The following is a 20,954-nucleotide window of genomic DNA, read 5'->3' as shown; positions in this document are numbered from 1 at the left end:
TACAGTATTGTTTCCCAAAAGGTACAATAGACTACACAATCACTGTACCCAGGTCATGAGGAAAGGATTAATGATCTGTTTTTTTTTTTTTTTTTTTGCTTCTTTTTTTTGAAAATACAACTAGAAAATATGAACGCAAAACATCTCAGATGTAAAAAGTGTTATGTTTGAATGAAGTGTGTGGAAACTTGATGAAAATAGAAGGCAAACAGGAGAAAAACTCAAAATTAGCACAGAGCAGTTGATAGTGTTTAGCTGATAGAAGATAATTAAAGACAATTGACAAGAAGTTTTGTATGGGAGACAAACATTCTTTTAAAGCATTGTGATGGCCTCAGTGTCTGAAGTGGATCAAATGGCCTTGCCTTCCACCCACCAACTCTGATTTAGTCACTTGTCAGAACATAAATACCAAAGATATTACATGTGCTCTCTTCAAAGGATTACATAATGTCTTTCAAATAATTAGCACAAATCAATTAAATAGGAGATCTGAAAGGACGTAGCATGTGCTTCAGTATTTGCAAAAGACTGGACAAGTTGGTTGGTGATCCACTGCATTGTTCAATGTGATGCTTAAACAAATCAAAAGGTTAAACAGCGTAGAAGACTGTCGGCTGTGGAAACAATGACTTCTCAACAAGTTTCAGGTCCAGGAGATGTCCTGACGTTGGGTTGATTTACCACATGCAAGAAAAACCAAGCTCACCAGAGACACATGTATTATTAAAAAATACACACGTTTCCAAACAGTATTGAACCATCTCCATCAGACAATTCAAGACATTCAAAAAGGTATCCTGTTTGATCTCAATTACATTAAGAGACTGCGGAAATAATTACTCAAGCCTACAGAAATCCTTTAGAGTTGAAAAACATTCTCAAAAATGTCATGTTACAAGACTTTATGACAAATTGATGCACATCTAACAATTCACAGAAGCTTTTCAGTGAGATGGACAAAGTCTAGCACCTAGGGCCTATGGGGGGGGGGGTGAACATCCTTCAACAAACCAAGTGTTCAGTCAACAAACCAGCAGTAAGATTTGGTCTGCGATTGTCTTGCATCCACAGAAATAAACTTTGCAAAAGGGGACAGCTTTAGGATAGCTTCCTTAGTTTAATTTGTTACATAGAAAGCTGAAAAATGGAAAGAAAACACTCCAATCTCAACAGTCCCAAAAATTTAGTTGGACTGCAAATCTATCTGAAGGTGTTACATGTACTGTATATACACAAGAGAAATGGGGAAGGAAGAAAAAAAAATTATCAAGGAGAAGCATCAGTGACAATTATCAGCAAACTTTTGCCCTATAACTGAATAATGAACAAAGCCCAGAAGAACTTTTGGACACATTGAACTGAGTCTTGTTCCATCTTCAAAATAGAGAAGCCGAGAGTCCATTTTAATAGTTAAGCATGTTATCCACAATCTCATGTACCTCAGCACAAATAAAGCATAATGCTCTGCCATCTTTCTTTAAAAGTGATATTGTACAAAAATAACATGCACATTTTGTTGAAACGTTATGCTACTTTTTTGCGTATTAAAATCCACCACCATCAGTTACATACAGAAAACTTTGCAATGTTCTCAATTTGCAAATTTGGCAGAATTTATATTTGTTTATTTATGAAATCTTAATTTCACTTTCACAGCTATTAGACAATGTTGAAAAAGATGGATATTTCAGGTTTTTTTTATATATATATATATATATATATATATATATATATATATATATATATATATATATATATATATATATATATATATATATATATATATATATATATATATATATATCTCCTATCTCGATATACATGTATAAATGTACTATGAATTAAATAAACAATAGTCAGGAGTGTGACCACAATGTTAGTTGCTGAGAAACCACAGCTTTTTAACCCACCCTTGAGCACTAAATAACACACAAGCACAGAGATTGACATAAAAAGGACAACATGATCACCAATAGGATTCTTAAAATGCTCTAATAAATTCAGCTAAGAGAAAGACAGACTTAAATGCAAACCCCATGATTACCATTTCTCACAGGTCCCCAAAAGGAGTAAGACCTAGATGAAGTTTACTGTGAGAAATCATTTTGACTCTGATCAAAGAGGTCACCACTTTTCAGCTGCAAACAGTGAGTGCATCAACTACCCAATAATCATGCCACATTTAGCAGACAAAGGTAGGTGCAGAGTTTTCAAGCTTTAAACCAAACGGACACAAAAGGTTGATGCCACCATAGCCAAAGCTCTGCACCAATGCTTTCGACACAGTTTTCCAACCAGTTGGCATTATGATAGGCACATCTGTTGGACTTGGTATTGCTTGGACAGATTCAGGGTGGAGAGATGGAGGGGGAACCAGGGTGACAAGATACAACAATCACTCTTTGAGAAGCTTGTAGAGAGGGCCCATTCAAAAAGGGAGCCTAGCAGATTCAGTACCTTAACAGAAAATCAATGCCTCAACCTGCAGACTAAAAACATGTCATTACACCATTAGAAAGATACAAGTATAGCTGGACAGCCACAACCTATGCCTGATCTCCTCGAGCCCCTGTCACAAACACAAGAGGGATAAATAAAATGAATAGATAACAGTTGAGAAACAATCAGAAAAGGCAACACTGCTGGTTCTGTTGGATCTTTCTTCACTTTGCCTACCTTTCCATTGGAGGGGTTTTACATTGTTGTCGTCATAACAAATAAGCAAGTTAGCAGTCCACCCTAGCGCTTCCTTCCTCCCGACCCCCTTTTACTTTCTAAATCCCTGTCTCTCTCTCTCTCTCTCTCTCTGCTTCTCATGGTTGGAATCTAGAACTCAGAAAACTCCTTTGCACACTTCTCTGTGAAGGAGACTCTGATTTCCTCTTCCTCGTAGTCATCAAAGTTGCTTGTGTCACCAGGGCCTTTGCACTTAGGAATAAAGGGAGCTTCCACCTGGAACACACAGGAGAATCAAATCATCAGAATGTTGCAGTGTTGTCTAATAGAGAGAACCACAGCCATAGCAGGGACAATAAACTACTGGATGACATTGGAATAGGTCTCAGGAGATAGTGAAACAATTAAAAACAGATTTATATTCATTTATAGTTGCACACAGCAACATAAAAACTGATTACAACGGGAGTAAAATGCATTATGCAATCAAGAAAGCATGCTTAGAAGACACATTTCAGGACTCATTTTGTCATGTTGTTGGGCTGGGGGGAAAATCGATACAACATAATATCACAATATTTTCCATGGCAATACTGCAACGATACCCAGACTCCAGGTATTGATTTTTTTATTATATAAATTGCACATGAGAATTCACATTTTCAGTACTAAAATAATAAAATCAATTGCTTTTTCAGTCCACTAGATGGTGCAGTTGAGTTTCTTTTTCTAGTGAGAAACGTATCTTTTTAGATAAAACAGATGATGAAACAAGATGAAAACAAATGACAAAGTTTTTGTGTAGGGACATGATTTGAAATTGGAAAAAAGGTAATACATTTCAATATATTGCAGGATATCGCAATGTGTTTAAAATGGCAATAATATTGTACTGTGGCATAAGTATTCTGATAAAATTGTATTGTGGGGCCTCTGGTGATTTCCACCCATCATGTGTTGTCATTCCCTAAGTCAGCTGGTAGTTTCCTAGATTTCCCAGAATGAATTTCAAAATGTATGAAAACGAATGAACTTGCTGGATTTATTTGTATTATGTGCAGGCAGAGAAAGTAATATTTAAGGATTTTTTTTCCTGCTAAAATAAAAAAAAAGAAGAAATGTTTTTAATCGCATGTTCTCATAGTGTTTATTCTGTGTATTGATAATAGTCTGTAGTGTTATCAACATTTAATGTTTGCACACTGTCAGCACTCATTACATGCCTGACTGCCCTGACAGGGGGATCCCTCTCTGTGCAGCATTTTCCCAGCTTTTCCTGCTGAGTCCAAGGTCAGTAAGGGGGCATTTCAACATGTTCCTTTTTTAGTATGTTCAATTTGTGAAGCCCTTTGAAAACTGTGATTGAGACTTCATACAAATAAACCTAAGTTTATGTGGACCAAAAAAAAAATGTGGTTCTGTTTGTATACATATTTACTACAAGTCTTAATGCCTAATTTGGATCTTTTGCTCAGATCAGATTTTTTTTTTTTGGGCTGTTCACATTACCTTTTACAATGTGGCCTATATCAGATTCCAGTGTGAACTGTTTGCGGTTTTGAACTGACTCGCATGCGCGAAAGAACAATAACAAGACATCAGACGCAGCACGCTGTTGCACTAAAGTTAGGGACGTTATGGAGGAAGTAAGCATTTTCGCTTTTATTTCAAAATGTTTGTGTAATGGCAGCCAAAACATTAATGAGCAGGTGCTGAGGAGGAGAAGAATGAAGAGAAAGAGAGACAAATTGGCTATTTTGGCCTTTTGCGGGGTTATAGCTGCAAATTTACTACACAGGTCTGCCCTGCCCAGGCATAGTTCACCAGCTTTCGGGTCCTATCGCACGCGCTCATGCTCCACCTCCCCAACGGTGCGGGCGAGACGGGCCGGTGGTGCGCCCGACCGGGATTTCCCCTCAGCCGGCGCACGCCGGCCCTCACTTTTCCTGTGACGCGCGTGCGTTAGACTCCTTGGTCCGTGTTTCAAGATGGGTCGGGTGGGTTGCCGACATCGCCGCAGACCCCTGACACCTTTTACGTGAGCCAGTTCCCGCCCTGGCGACGCAACACGGTTGGGGATAGTCCGCCCCGGGAGCAGGGGGCCCGTCCAGCCCCTCCGCATGGAGAGAGAGGGCGCAGCGAGGGTTATTAATGTAAAAGTCGCATTAAATCTGCCTTGGTTGTTCACACTGCAGCCGCATTGGAAAAAAAAAAAATCGGATCTGGGTCTGATTCAGCACCACATTTGGAAGTGGCCTGAATCTGATTTAAAAAAAAAAAAAAAAAAATCGGATCTGGGCTAGATTTGAGTGTTCACACTACTTCTGAAGAAGTCTGACCTGGTCACTCGACCCCAAAAAAGGCCACTTTTGCCTGCAGTCTGAACATAGCCATTATAATGTCAAATGGAGAAGGACTTGGTTCCACTTCTGGTATGCTGCTGTGCTGCTGTAATCCTACTGAATCCACCAGCTTTTTTTGTTAAAAAAAAAAAAAAAAAAAAACTGGAATGCTTGTTTTGTGTGTTTCAGACATTTTCCCATTAGTCTCCGATGTAATATTGCCTGTGCAGAGGAAGCACAGATGGTGTGAAATTACCCGTAGCTGCATATGTAGACTAAAGACACTTCCACTGACCAAATGCTCATTAAAGCCATCTTCCTTTGTCAGCACCACTTTTCTTCTGCTCTTCCGATTTCAAAATGGGAGGTGGGCTCCGTTTGTACACATTACTACTGTACAAAGGCTGGCCCTCTCACCTTCCTCTGGTAGATGGCGATCCAATCAGTGGTGGCAAACCACTTGTGGCCCTTGATATCGTTGACTCCATTCCTGAGGTTGCCAAAGCGCTTGGTCAGGTCCACCTGCAGCAAATTTCTCAACAAATCCTTCAGGTCTGAGCTGAAGTGGGAGGGAAAGCGAACCTGCAAGCAGTAAAAGCAGTGTCAGAGTGGGTTCTCAAGCCCAGCGTGTTATACATCACGCTATTGTTTTTAAATACACTGCAGGACTCTGGCCAACACCTGAATTTAAGTGCAAGCCTATGAGTGGTGCGTTGTGCTAGGAGTGGTCTAAAATGACATTGTACCCTTTCTTGTTGAATTTGGATCTGGTTTAGCCGGTTGTGGCATGTCTGCTTCTTTGCACTGCTCCACTTTCCTTTGACCCCTCTGATGCGTTAGCCCTTTTTGTCCACAGGGTTGCTTACCACTAGTAGCTTTTGCTTTTCTCACCACTGTTGAGTTACGACCACGCACAAAAGCCAGAGATGACAGCCAATTGGGAGATGCTAAAAAGGGCCTACCTAGCATTAACTATGATACCATTTTCAACGTCACCGAGGACACTTGTTAGCTCCAATGCTCTGATGAACACTAACTGATGCGAGGAATGCTATCTGGCTTATTCATACCATTCATTGTATGACAAATGACTCGCTGGAATGTAAAATCTGAAAGGGTGTTGCTGTATGTACCTAATAAACTGTGAAACAAATCCGTGACTCTGTGCTGCTGTACATGTGCTGTCAGTTCACCAGGACACATGCTACATGTTTGCAGTTATTTCTAGGTCAATGTCCCCCAAGACAAACACCCAGGTACTTTATTAGAAATGCATAGAACTTAATGGTACCATGTTTTGTATCCTTAATGGAATTTCTATCTTCTAAAAATAAAACATATTTACAACAAACAAGCCAAAAGTCAAATTTCTCTTTCTAAGGGGGAAGATAAAAGGTAGGAAACCAATGTTACGAGACTGCGTTATCTGAGCTATGTTCCTATTCTTAGATTGAGATTTATTTTGTCGCTTTTATTTAGTATAAAACACATTTATTTTATTTTTGTCAATTGTAATTTAACCATTTATTTACTTCATTTGGAAATTTGTTCATTTTGCTTTTTCATACTGTTACAATCTCAAAATACAATCCTATATCATCTGCTTTATTTCTGGAAATGTGCATGAATATCATTTTTAAGGGTGTAAAGAGTCAGCGATACGAATCGGTATCCGGTTGTATTATCCCAGATACGATTACATCGATACACGAGATTCGACCGATGGCCCCGTTCTAATGTTACGAATCGGGGGTCTGAAGCTTTGCTTTAACATTAAACAAATATTAAGTGGATTTTTCTGATTGAATCGTATCTGATCAAATCGCACCGAATCGTTTCAACATTGAATCGAACTGAATTGCTCCATAATAAAATAAGACAACTCACTAGTCTATAAATTGAGTGATTTGAAGGTTAAAAAAAAAAAAAAAAAAAAAAAAAAAAAAAAAAAAAAGGTATTTGAGAATGTTATTTACAATAAAATAAATATGTACTTTCTTAGGGAGAATACAGGAAGCAAAGGTTTCTTTGTTGGACAATTAACCTTTAACTTTTGCACTTTGGCTGCAAATGTTCTACACAACCACCACAATCCTCTTTATATAATTATACTTCCTCTGTTAAGGGACAGTGCACTGTGTTGTGCTGGGCCAATCAAACTACTTATAACAATAAAAAATGGATTATATAGGTAGGCTTCTCTAAACTCACCTTCCCTGATACAATCTTCTCGTAAATCTGAATAGGCTGGTCAGCAAAGAAGGGGGGGTAACCAGCAGCCATCTCATATATCAGCACTCCCAGAGCCCACCAGTCCACTGCTTTATTGTAACCCTGGAAAACCCACAGGAAATAAAGGGTGGTCAGATATGTCCTCAAACAAAAACTCCCCCTAATTAGAGTGTTAACGATAGACAGTAAATTGTACTGCAGTCCAGAAGTTGATGTTTGGCGACAATGAAATGGTTTCCTAAATTAATTCCCATGTTTAATGAATGAATGAATGGCCCAGCTGAGCACTTACCTTACTGAGGATGATCTCTGGCGCCAGGTACTCTGGGGTCCCGCAAAGCGTCCAGGTTCGGCCCTTCACCCTTTTCGCAAATCCAAAATCTGTTACCTGGGGAACAAAGAGTACAGCTCTGAGAACAGACCACACACTTGCAAGAGCATAGAGACCAATGAAACCTAATTATTGTTGATGTCTAATGAAACAAACATGCAATCCTTGCCTGGATGTAACCTTGCTGGTCAATGAGCAGATTCTCTGGCTTAAGATCTCGGTAGATGAGATCCAGCGAGTGAAGGTATTCAAAGGTCAGTACAATCTGGGCTGCGTAGAAGCGGGCGTGTGGTTCACTGCAAAACAGATCAGGCACAATATTTACAGTCAACCCAGTGGTGCACGGAAATATTTACGAGTTACCTAAAAGTCAACTCACCTGAATCTACCGATTCTCCTTAAGTGTGAGAACATTTCGCCGCCAGGTACATACTCCATTATCATATAGAGATTACTGTAGTCCTGTAGAGCGATGAGCAAAGTCTTACTTTGACAAGCAAAACGCATACAAAAATTAGGTGAACATGCTTAGAGAGGAAGTATTTAATGCACACCTTAAAAGAGTGCTCCAGTCGCACCAGAAAAGGAAAGCTCACAGCTTGCAGGATACGTTTCTCGTTCAGTGTGTGTTCTATCTGCTTCAGCTTCACTACCTAGAAGGGATCAGGATGGAGGCTTATTTCAGGCAAAATAGGGTGCCAAAATGGCTCATCATACATCATCATTATAGACAAAAATAAAATAAAAAAACAAAAACAAAGAGGCTCACTACTTGTGCAAATAGTCTTTTATGTTATTCTTAGTATTACCATGAATTCCTCCCATCTCCACACAAGTTTTAAGTCAGACATAATCTGTAACATCAACATGTTGTGAAGCCAGGAACTCTTTCAGTGATAATTAGTGATGTGCAGATTGCAGCTATACCAGTTCGCACGCGGTGCCTGGTCATACAAATGAACATTTCTGATTAATAGTGGATAGGTTGAGAGTGGGTGGGATAATCAATGAGAAAAAATATGAATCACATTCCCTAAAATGTGAACATACTTTAAGCTTTATTTTTCATCAAGCACAAATTAGCAGACTACATATATCCCAAAGGGACTGGTGGAGGTGGAGGGCCCATGCGGGTGCGGGTCTCTAAATTGGATTTAGATGACGTCTGGTGCAGAAATGTTTCACTGTGTTGGTGAATAATTAAAAATTAAAAAAAACGCCACTTAATTTGGGGTTAAAATGCGTTGTAACTCGCTTTACTGAGATTGTAACGGGTATAATGTTACCGAAATGTTATTAGTAATATCTTATATTACTGCGTTACGGCAAAAAGCAATACATTACTGTAATTGCGTTACTTTTGTAACTGGTCATCCCCAGTGTCATTTCACAGTTATCTCTGTGTATGAAGCCTCGCTGCTTAGCAGCTCCATGGAGAAAAGAGAAGCTACTTTTTTGTAGCACTACAAGTGCATCTTCATCAGCTGATGATCAGCTGATCTGCGTATTTCTAGTGACAATACACTAAAGAGAATTTTTGAAAGCATAGCCTTTGAGATGTAGTATCTCATTTACGAGTAGGTTAATGGCACTGTAAGACATTTGAACTTTTACAACAGTGATCTCTATGCCAATAAAGATCAGAAGATGCACTTGTAGTGCTACAAAAAAGTTTCTAACAGTTGCTTCTCTTTTCTCCATGGAGCTGCTAAGCAGCGAGGCTTCATACACAGAGATAACTGTGAAATGACACTGGGGATGACCAGTTACAAAAGTAATGCAATTACAGTAATGTATTACTTTTTGCTGTAACGCAGTAATATAAGACATTACTAATAACATTTCGGTAACATTATACCCGTTACAATCTCAGTAAAGCGAGTTACAACGCATTTTAACCCCAAATTAAGTGGCGTTTTGTTTTTTTAATTATTCACCAACACAGTGAAACATTTCGGCACCAGAGGAAAAATCTTTTAAAATCGGAGTAAAAGAGCAAGGTGATTTCCTGTTGATGGAATTTGATGGTTGAGATGACTACAGAGACTGATTCTACATTTGCGAGACATACTCCCATGATTTTCAGGAGTTATAACGTTGCGCTGAAACAAGGTGCCGTCCCGTCGCTGTTCCCGTGGTCAGAGCCAGAACCAGAAATGTACAGACAACATCTGTCTCCCAACGTCGGCGCAGACGGCCGTGTGTCCGAGCAACTGACAGATATGTCGGGATTTAACGTTTAGGCTTGCTACACATAAATATTAGATAATATTACATTTTATCAGCAGTGGAAAGTAACTATACTGTACTTCACCACATTTGTAATGTACTTTGTAGGAGTGGGGAAAAAAATAAATCGAAAAATCCTATGTATAGTGATTTTTTTGCAACCTTTTTTTTCTAAAATGAATTCTTTCCCTAGAATCAATATTTTTCATTTATTTATTTAACCAATGATTCACCTAAATATTTTCTGTTTATATGGTACCACTGACAGCGACTACATCATATTATTTTCCAGAAAAACAGAGAGAAGGCAGAAAATCCACGTTATGTTACAAATGAAATACATGTCAGACTGACTGACTGACTGACATGTGATGTGCATTCTTCTTAGAAAACAATTAGTTTTTAGAAATGTCTCATGATATATTGTCTCTAGAAGTGTATTATTCTACTTTTGTTTTTGTTAAAAGGAGGAAAAGAAAATCGCAATACTCAATACTATCGAATCGCAATAAATGAAAATTGCAATACAAAATCGAATGAGCACCCACGTATCGTGAAAGAATCGAATCGGGACAAAACGCATATCGTCCCAGCCATAGTACTTTTAATGGAGTATCTCCATTTACTCCTACTATATACTTCTACTACACTACAATTCAGAGACAAGTATTGTATTTTTTACTTCACTATTTATTATATAACTTTAGTTACTTTGCAGATTCAGATTAATAATACAACATTTTATGACTAAATAAATTATGATGTATTAAATTGGATGAAGATGAGACTTTATTGATCCTGTGGTGAAATTCACAAGCTACCTGCCAAGTCATACTTCTGTGGTTACTTTGGAGAAAATACCTCAAAAGTAGTGTAAAGCATTACAATTCAGAGACAGTAATATTGCAATACAACTAATGACAGTAACTAGAAATCTCTAATGTATTACATTTTGAAAGTAACTTGCCAAACACTGGTGATGAACTACAATTTGTAAGATCAGAAGGTTAAATAAATATACTCTTCTCCTACAAACTTCTGACTACAGTTGTGTTCAACTCCAGGCTGTATACTTGTTAGTAGGTATGGATTATTCCTGGCTCTCTGGTTTAAAGTTTGAATAGGAAAATGCTCATATGAACACTCATTAAGACGGTCCAAGTCTTGGCATACTTACAAATACAATTTCTACAAAAAAAAAAAAAAAAAAAAAAAAAAGAGACATTATCATCATCTCAGAAATACAAGCTGGAGCATCCAAGTCAAGCATTCACATTTATTTACCAAGTAGTATTTCTCTTGAAAGTCATGTCTTTAAGTACTGTACCTTCTGTTTGTCAAGTATTTTCATGGCAAAATGCTGGCCCGAATCTTTGTGTTTAACCAGCATGACTCGACCAAACGAACCAGTGCCTAAGGTCTTCAAACGCTCAAAGTGGTCCAATGCTGCAGTTTGCTGAGGGGGAGAAGAGGTTGTCAGTAAGAGGAAAGGGTGAATAACAACTTGCCAGCAATATACCATAAAAAGCCCTAATTTAGTTCACAGTTTTTCCCTGAATAATACCTTTAAGAAAGTGCATCAATAACCAGTATTTATTTGTATAAAATAATTTATATTGTTTTGATGTGAATAAGATATGTTGGATTTTATTTATTGAGTCTACATTAGAGGTGCTCTCATTCTGAAAAAAAAGTTATGTATTTAACATTAGCCCAGCAGAGGGTGCACTACTCCTCTCAAATAAATAGGACTAAATTTGTTAATAGGCAGGACTATTTCCATGAGTCTGCCTGAGAGTGAACAAGTATGTTAAAAAAAACTAAGGTGTCTAACACAAAACTAAAGACAATATTAGCAAAAGGTACCATGACACTGCAAAAATAATAAGAATGAGAAAATCATAGCAGCAACGAATGATGATTAAGCCGAGAGACAAGTCATTCTCTTTCACTCTCTCACCTGTGCTGGATTCTCCCATTTTTTCAGGAAATCTTCTTTGGCTTTGGCAAGAAACTCCTTCACTGTAATTAGGAACAAAGTGCATATTCATTAGAGAGAGAGTTCCTCGGTTTTCATGAGTCCAGACTTACAGGATTTTGTATAATAGGTCATCACACCTAATTACCAAGACCCAGAGAAGAGCACAATACTGCATGATACAGGTTATGTGTACTAACACAAATACTGTCTGCGTGACCAGCTCATGACAGTCTGCTCAGCTGAGACTCGCTACTTTCTTTGATATTGGGTCCCAAACAATTGCTTCTACCCCAATCATGAAAGTGCACAAGATAAATAGTAAGTAATTTTGGAGGAATTTGAGAATTAAATTAATGCTAACATTTATGATAATCTAAAAGGGATACTGCTCAAGCTAATAATGCACCACTTTACCCATAGATTAGAACACTTCACTACAAATGTATTTATAGTCCAAAAAAGTATTGGTTCGCATTTAGGTGTTATTATATCACACCTAAATCATAACATGTGCAAGTAAACGCTTTTGGAAGCCACAATAAAAAGATGATTAGAGATCACCTTCAAGGTGTGACAAGTAAAGGTTAAATACACCTGGGACTGCTGTTGAGTCATTTTCCTTGTAAAAACCATGATGAATGGAGACAAAAGGACATTCCAAACCAACTCATGACAAGCTCACTTTAAAGTACCAACCAGGGGAAAGGTACAAAAAAAAAAAACTCCAAGGCACCCTCAGAGTACAACAAGGGAGAGTGGCGAAGAGAAAGCCACACGCGTGATATCTCAAGATAGTGTTTGCCAGAAGGCATGTGGGAGACTCTGGGAAAGTGGAAAAAAGGTTCTATGGTCATTTTAAAGTACATTTGGCCTTTCTAACAATCACACTAAATGCTATGTTCAGTGAGCCAAACACTGGACATCACCTCATCATCCCCAATATGATTCATGGTGTTGCCAGCATTAGATGTGGAGATGCTTCTCTGCAGCAGGACCAGGAAGGATTGTGAAAATACATGGTTAAATAAATGCAGCAAAACACCAACCCCAAACAAGCCAATATTGTGTCGCAAAAGTGACACAAGAATGACTAAAAGTGGCTGAGCCACAGTCAAAACCTTAATCCTATCTAGAGTTTGAGACAGGACTTTGCTGATCAATCATGGTGCCCATTTACCTTGCGCAGCAGCTGGATTCTGGCGTTATCACAAGTTCACGCGAGAATCTCTGCATCACGTATCACTCGAAAATCCATCTTGTCAGGCTCCAACCTGATGCGTTTTTGTCTGAACTACCAGCTTTCCGCACCAATCAGCATCTGATAAGGGGCTACAGGCAGCTGCGCCCGATTTAGGTGTGCGACGGCCACAACGGTTTGTTGAAAACAGCAATAGCGGACGTTAGGGCTAGGCAATAGGGAGAAAATCAGATATCACGATTTTTTTTTAATCTTTTTCTTCAGAAGTGGATCCTTAGACTTAAGTCAGGGGTTCTCCAATATGCCACTGTGGTGGAAAAATAAATTGATCTGGAATAATAAATTGATCCTATGCCAAGAGTGCAGTCTAACATGAGGCTACAATGCCTTTAGAAGTCCCTACATCTGGTTATTGTGAACAGTTTATGACATGCAATTAAAAAAATACATGTGCAACACTGTGCATATACGCACATACATGCCACTATTATACACCAACAGACTTAGCGCTGTGGAAAGAGTTTGACAGCTTGGCACACAATGTAATATGCAGCCATACATTTTTCTTGCCGTTATCTTTATGGGGCTAATCACAGTGCTCTGTGGGAACATGTAGATAACCAGTCCTTCCTCATTCCTCCTTACTATCCGTGTACTAGTTTTGAGGACACTAGCTGCCCTAGCAGGTAAGGGAGGACAGCTTTTTCTACTGTTAGCCTGGGACACACGATGGTTGAGGTTGTAATTGCACATCTGTCGACAAAAAGACAATAGTTTTAATTTTGTCTTTATTTACGTCAAGGAATATAAATCAAAAGCATAAAAAAAAAAGCACGCTTTACATTTTATGCTCAACATTTTGGACACAAGATTTCATAAATATAGGACTGAGATGAAAGTAAATATAATGGATAATTACATCAATACTAAAAAGCTATTCAGGATAATGTGGAATGTCTATCTGCCTAGGTAGCCTAATTGATGCAAAAACAAAAGCCAAGGTCACAGTTTAAATAAAGCCAGTCAGCTGTCAATAGTGAAAGTGCATAGTAAATTATGTAATCACCAACTTCTGGAAATTAATAGTTAAAGTAATGGACTTTTACATAGGTTTAAAGTATAAAACTGATATGAAAATATTATGAAAAGGTTACAAATAGCAACTATCTACAAAGAAAAAAACACACACACACACACACACACACACACACACACACACACACAAATGTGATTTCCTGCAAATTCTCCAAAGACCAACAGCTCCAACAAAGGATGGGAGAAAGCCAGCAAGAACGGCAAAGACCAAAGTTCGTATAAACATGTTGAGAGCACTGGAGGCAGACTGGTCAACAGGGAGAATACATTTCCCGTGAAAGTTGCTCAACTCCCAACCAGAAAGAGCCATAAATAGGGATATTACGGTCATTACTTGGGAGCTGCTCAGGGAAAAGACGTGGGCGCAGCTGCTGCACAAGTAGCTGGGAGCTAAATATCCAAATCAACAGCTGTCTGTGAGGAATTCTCTTTCTGTTCGGAGGCCTGGCTGCCATAACCATCATGGTAATTACAGGTGATAAAGTAAGGTTCAACACCTCAACTCTCCTGTAACCCCAAATTCCTTACCATCTGGGATGACTATGGATACCTCTGGTGCTGCAGCATCTGCCGAGCGCGACCCTGATTCACTTGAGCGTGATGATGACTCCCTCTTTCCTGCATGCCTTCTGGAGCTCTTCCTGTCACACATTAGCCCTGCAAAGTCTCCCCTGTTCTGCTTCCTTGGCCTCTTCCTCACAGTCACTAATTCATGACCTATCCTCCCCCTCTAAGAGCACTGTGGTCAGATCCACAGAAACCATTCAAGTATTCTTGCCAGTAGGATGTCTTCAGTCCCTCCCGTGACTGTCACTTTGCCGGGTACCAAGATCAGAAAGTAGCAGCCACATCCAGTGTGTCGTTAAACATAGCATGGAGACCAGTTGCTCCTGTTACGCTCACACAGATCAATTGGACCCTTGCTTTGGTTTGTATCAATATTTATTCTGTACGCAAAGTACTCTTTGCCATTCCCCCCCCCCCACACACACACACAACCGGGGCATAATCATCAGGGGGAGGGGCATAAAACACTAGTTGGTATATTTATCCAACCTAGAGAGGTAGTCCTATGGAAAACTAGGCCTAAGTGAAGACCCTTGAGATGAACTAGACACATCTAGAGTCTTGAAACTTTCTCTAATTAGCAGAACCAATCAGATGGCACATCTGCAGTAAAACTGGATGTTTTCAAAAACATAAAAGTGGCTCTCTCAAGGAGACACTAGCAAATCAGAAACGTGAAAACAGTGAAACTTTTTCTCCCTGCCCAAATGCACCAGATAGTCCACTGTATGTAGTGCCAGTGCTGAATTGATCCTCCAAAAATCAATCCTACATCTCTCCCCGGGGCCTTACTGGCCTACTCTGACGCAGGAACAGAGGGGTTATATTAGTGCGAGCTGACCGACATTTAACTGTGAAGCGCGCCAAATTGGGTCCCAGGCTACACCAGGCCTTGTTCATGTGGTGCAAAATAAATCAGAGAGAGGGCTAACAGGGCTGCATGTAAACTAGGAGTGTGTTTTCATGTGTGTAATGGTGAGGAACAAAAGCAAAACCACCAATGGGAATTTACTTTACATCCTACTGTAAGAATTGAATTCACTCATTAAATTATTGACCAATTCAGGAGCAGACAAACTGAATCAATGGTCACATCACACATTCATGTTCCATTCACCTCCATTCATGTGCATCTGTCTCATTGTGTACTTGTTGTTGCTGTGCAGTATTACCATGACCCCTTGGCTGAAAAATCAAACAGAGTCACACGGTTTTTCTGTATAGGTTACAGTGTATTTTATACTTATAGTAGGTAGCCTATATTACACAAAAAAGTGAAGCTACAGTATATGGTTGTACCAAACTAAACTTGAGTAGGTTTAGTATTTAGCGTACAGCCTATTATTACATTGTTATTTTAGCTTTACAAAATCTAGTTGGTTATTTTTAAACTTCCTGCCAATAGATTTCAATGGTGGGAAGCTAAAAGCTAATAAGCTACATGTATACAGTATAGAGGCTATGTGGTATTTTCAGTATTACTGCCTGTAAATGTAAATGCAGCTTTACAAGACCAACAAGGATTACCACTATGCCTGTGTGGTGTTGTGAGAAAAATCCAAAAGGAAAACTGCGGTTCCTTTTCAGATCACTGAACTCCATCCAGCATTTTGATTTGCTTGCTGCTGGATTTTGCATTTTAGGATTGTTCAGTGGCAGCATGTCAACTTGCCAACTCAGTGCTGAAAGCTTATCTGAGGTGACTGATTGGCATTTCAACAGTAAGGTCCACTGGTAATCAGTGCAGGCTTATAACAAAGCCCCTTTAACTGGAGACAGGAAGTGATGAGTGATCCGAACACCAACCTGCCCGTTACACAAACCAGCTGTGCAAAGCTGGCGCAGGACATGAACCACACAGACATTTATATATAGAGGGAGTTGCACTTTGACAGACATTTATATATAGAGGGAGTTGCACTTTGACAGGGTGCCACCTCATTATATGAGGTTCAATTTAAAATGCAAAAGACTCAGTACAACAATCCCTTATGTCATAACATGAGGTTTAAGGTGAGGAAAGTAGCTCCAAGCTATCAAACAAACACTCATTCAATCAGGCAGATTTACGAGAGCCCTACCAGTGAGGATAATGACACAAGAAGAGCTTTATAACAAAAAATAAAGTACATGTGTGTTTAATAGGTTCACTGTTACACTGCGTAACACTTTAAGGCTGATAGTGTTAAGCTGTGCAGAATGGTGCCTGACAGACACTTCCACAGTAACCGAGAAATGCCTTCCTTTGAACTGTAACTGGAAACAATAGGCAACAGAGCACAGACAAACAACAGGCTCCTCTGTGTGTCTATTTGTATACACGACCACTCCACCAATGCCAATAGTCGCTCAACTCACCAGGTCATGATATGAATTTAGTATCAAACATTATCAAGAAAAAAAACAGCTTGATTATCTCTGTTAAATGTACAAGTTTTAGCTTAGCCTGGGACCGACTAAGCTAGTGGGACATAGGATGGACTACAGCACCATCCATAACCTATGCTCCTGTCAAGCTACAGAATGAACTCACTCCAGCAGCAAGCCTCTAGCTCCTCCTGTGGTTGGTCATGTCTGCCTTCTCCACTGCCTGTGTCCCCTGGACCAGGCCCGGCTCGGTGAAACAGCCTTCCTGCCAGCCTGTGAATAACAGACATCATACAAGGCAGGAGGAAGCCAGCTGATAACCAGTGCAGAGTCTCAAAACTCCAGTATGTCCGGCAGTTCTAACGGGAAATCCAGAATATGTGATACCAATGTCGTCTTACAGGCCAAAATTTCCAAGCTATCATGGCTAGCTGTGTTTAGTTTAAAGAGCAGTAGAGGCGGTGACCAACTGTGAAACGCCTGGGCTGGACTTTCCTTGCTCCTTCACTTCCTGCTGCAGTTCACACAGGGTCTATCTGCCCTGCTTCCTCCTTGGGGCCAGAAATGAGCTTTGTACACTAGTGCATTGGCTCTGCGCTCGTCTTCTCCAGCCTGGAAATGTCAGTGAAAAGAGACCCTGCGCACCAGAACAAGCTCACAACACTATTTTCTGCAGAAACCATAATAGGCTGCCACGTTGTCTTTCGTTTCTAGCTGCTCTGTGGAAAATTACACTCCTGGGTGTGGGCTCTGGACCCTTGGTTGGCACCGGTCTCTGGAGATCAGGGTGGACCCGCAGTAATCAGGTTGATAAGGATGTGAAGCATGATATGTGAACATGAAATTTACCACCAGCAGTGCTTCCTCTGTCATCTAACCTATGAATCCCCCTATTTACATTACTTATTGAGCATTAAAAATAAATCTATTACACTGCTATAACACCTGAAAGGCTTGGGCCATGTTACAGGGGTTACCAGTGATGGGTTACAGAGGGACCGGAGGCCATTCTTCACACATAGTCTCTACCAGCAACAAGGAGCTGACACTCATTTTGTAGATGCCTGTTCAGACTTTGCACACTTAAGCGTTATTTATGGTGTTGGGGATAAAAACATAAAGCGGTGTCCTCCCAGGCCTTTTCTAAGTCTTGTAATCCTAACTGGAAAAAATTCAATCAAAATGCTTTGAATAAAGCGTTTTATTAAGAAATTTAATTAGTTTCCCTCATTTAGTAGTTAAACTCTGAGGATCATACTGTATACTGTGTCATTTATTTTGGTAGCTTTTACAAAAGTCCCTTTAATGTTACAGTAATAAAAACTGATCTGATGTTCCAGAAGCTCATTACCAAAATAAAAAAATAAAAAGTTATGGGGAGCAACAGGCCACACAACTGGCATAAGCACAGCATCTTTTGCTCTCCGTCTTGCATGCACACATACACACGTACAAGTGTCCTTGTTCTTAAATGCTGCTCATCACATGATGTTCAAGAGACTCCTCAACTCCAAAGTTTCTGCCTGGAGAGGATCGCCTTCATGCATCATATGACTTCGTCCTGGTGGCTTTTTCCTTCCCAGATAACAACTAACTCCCCTCTACTCGCTTACTGTCAAATGCATTGAGCATTGAGCTTTGGGACTCAATGCTCAGGTCCACATTAGATAAGACGTTGCGTTAAGATTCAACCCATCACTTACATAAACATCACGAAATATGTGCATCTCCACTCTTGCTTCAGATCTCTGCGTTTCTTAAAACATATCATTGTATGTATACACAGAGGAATACTTTGTAGTTATATAATTACGTTATTAAAAGTGCACCAGAACACTTCTCACCAGGGCTTATGTTTGCAATGTTATTGCAGCCTTTCATAACCTTTTGAGAAGAGGGAATGAAACCATCTGAAACACGTGAACCACAGAGAAACCTATGACTGTTGTATAAGGCTAGCTGTGGTCATCATCATCATCATCACTGGTTCCTTTGAATATAACCTGGGGCTTTTAATCACGAGCTTTCCCAAAGAATCAGCGGAGAGAATGAATAACATCCTCTGCTGTTGAGTTGAGATCAACATGGTGCCACAGTATAACACCTTGTTTGAAGTTTACATGTAGATGTGAATGGCCACAGGTATCTTTCATTTTAAGTTGACAAGCCAGGAGAGTTTAGCATACTGCTCCATCACTTCTACATATTATAACAGGGTGTCGAAAGCAATATGGTGTCAGTGTGTAGACTCTACACTGTAGAGTCTCCGGGCCTTGATGAATTATACAGGTGATAAGTTGTAGTTTTGATTTCAGTGCTATTATGGGAAACAGGAAATAGCAAAACAGCAACGATAGACGGCTTGATATAAGCGTTAGCTAGCTAAGGTTACTCACCGCTTTCCATCTCATTGCCTTTCTTTGCGGTGGGCGTGTTGCCCATGATGGCAGGCTGATGGTGGAGTACCTGGGCTCGGACTGAGTTTTCCTTTACAAGTCGTTGAATGATGCTACACCGCTAACGCAGTCGCTGGTCTCAATGACGCTGACAGCTAGCTACTAGCTAGCAGCTATCATTATTGACTACCGTGTGTAACGTTTAATATGTTTCCTCCAACACCTCTCCTTAGGGAGTTCGGATAACTCCAACCAAGCGTGTATATCCAAGTCTGCAGCTAACACTAACGCTTTGGTTAGCTAGGCTAGCACGCTAGCTAACTCTTGCAGAGATGACCAGTAGATGTTAGCTTTGTAATGTTAGCTCGTCAATTTTCCAAGCGAGCACCGGCAAATCAAGATGGAACTCGGTTGTCCTGTATTTCCAGAGACGATTTGTTTTATCCAAAATCCAGTCCAGAGCATTAGACAGGTCGTCGAAAGCTGTTTTTCCGTCTATCTAACGAGCAAGCTAGCGTTAGCTTTTAGCGTCCCTCGCAGTCGTATCCTGGCCTGAACTAACCAGGTGCTATCTGTGTAGGCAGGCCTTTTCAGTTGAGACCTGGATAACAAAAGTGATGTCCAGGTTATTCGTTTTTGCCGCTGATGGTTATTTCAAATCGATCTCTCTCCATTCGTTTCTAAACCAGGCATCAAGTGCAATGGTTTCCTGGGACCGACCATCTGACAGTCGATTCCTAAGATCAACAGACCCCTTCCATTAATCTTCAGACCGCAAGGGAAACTCCAGTCATCCATCCACCGGGTCCCGCCTCTGGCTCGCTCTGATTGGCTACATACAGAGATACTAAACGTGACAGAAGTCGCATTTCAAGTGCTGATTGGATAAGAATCAATTCATCCAATCATTGCGTTGATGCGATTCGTCTGTCAAATTATTTAGTCCCGCCTCCCGGACTCTCTAGTAGCCAATACGCCCATAACTGTAACTGTACATTTGTAACTGTATATTTTAGCATTTTGCTTTAAAATATCAGCTGCTTGTATTTATCAGACTGAGTTTAGTGCAGGACACAAATCAAACGCTGTCGCATAATCCTATTTGCAGATCAGTATCAGTTCTGTAGCCTAGCCACCCCTTTAACGACTGATCTGTGATTGGGTATGACGTTAACACAGGCTATTTTTAGTAAAATGTGAAAATACATACAGTGGTATTTGTGTTACAGAGTTGGCACTCTGTTGTGTTTAACCTTATAATGAAAAATACCCGTTTGTACATTTTTAACAAGAACAAGTGTGAAAAGATGTTTTCAGCAAAGATGCATTAAACGTGGTTTATATTTTGCTTTCCTGCTTCTGTAATCAAAATTGCAAAAAGTAAAGAATATAAGATTAGTGATAAGAAGGAACATAGTTTTCACTATCACAGAAACTTTCATACACCGATCTTAACAAATACAATGTTTTTTTTTTTTTTTTTTTATTCGGAACAAAAAGTTGCAAACAAAATAACATGAATTAAGTGATGTAGTTC

The 20,954-nt window shown here is 39.7% G+C and overlaps 1 protein-coding gene across 2 annotated transcripts; it reads right to left on the bottom strand.

The window, feature by feature from the left end:
• Positions 1–1,789: 1,789 nt before the first annotated feature.
• On the bottom strand, positions 1,790–20,224 carry prkacaa (protein kinase, cAMP-dependent, catalytic, alpha, genome duplicate a). 2 transcript variants are annotated; one of them, XR_003694360.1, is made up of 11 exons: positions 19,418–20,224; positions 11,774–11,835; positions 11,141–11,269; positions 8,139–8,237; positions 7,964–8,046; positions 7,754–7,880; positions 7,546–7,641; positions 7,233–7,355; positions 5,439–5,603; positions 2,680–2,955; positions 1,790–2,572 (listed from the first exon to the last, which is right to left on the bottom strand). XR_003694360.1 is itself a non-coding variant. In XM_028598594.1 (10 exons), exons 1-10 carry the CDS (start codon positions 19,461–19,463, stop codon positions 2,830–2,832), a joined length of 1,056 nt encoding a protein of 351 aa, XP_028454395.1. In that variant the 5' UTR covers positions 19,464–20,224; the 3' UTR covers positions 1,790–2,829. The 2 variants fall into 2 exon arrangements, 1 of the variants encoding a protein (XP_028454395.1); XM_028598594.1 differs by having other exon boundaries at positions 1,790–2,955.
• Between the last annotated feature and the right edge of the window lie 730 nt (positions 20,225–20,954).

The sequence above is a fragment of the Perca flavescens genome, chromosome 15, assembly GCF_004354835.1.
Source record: "Perca flavescens isolate YP-PL-M2 chromosome 15, PFLA_1.0, whole genome shotgun sequence".
NCBI classification, from domain to species: Eukaryota; Metazoa; Chordata; class Actinopteri; order Perciformes; family Percidae; genus Perca; species Perca flavescens.
The sequence above is the reverse complement of the archived record's forward strand: the minus strand, read 5'-3'. Positions and strand labels throughout refer to the sequence as shown.

Excerpts from the sequence above, each read along its gene's own strand:
- prkacaa (XM_028598594.1), bottom strand. The coding sequence starts at position 19,463 with ATGGGCAACACGCCCACCGCAAAGAAAGGCAATGAGATGGAAAGCG. Across the intron at positions 5,604-7,232 it reads AGAAGATTGTATCAGGGAAG|GTTCGCTTTCCCTCCCACTT; the intron begins GTGAGTTTAGAG and ends TACTGCTTGCAG. Across the intron at positions 2,956-5,438 it reads TCGCCATCTACCAGAGGAAG|GTGGAAGCTCCCTTTATTCC; the intron begins GTGAGAGGGCCA and ends TGTGTGTTCCAG.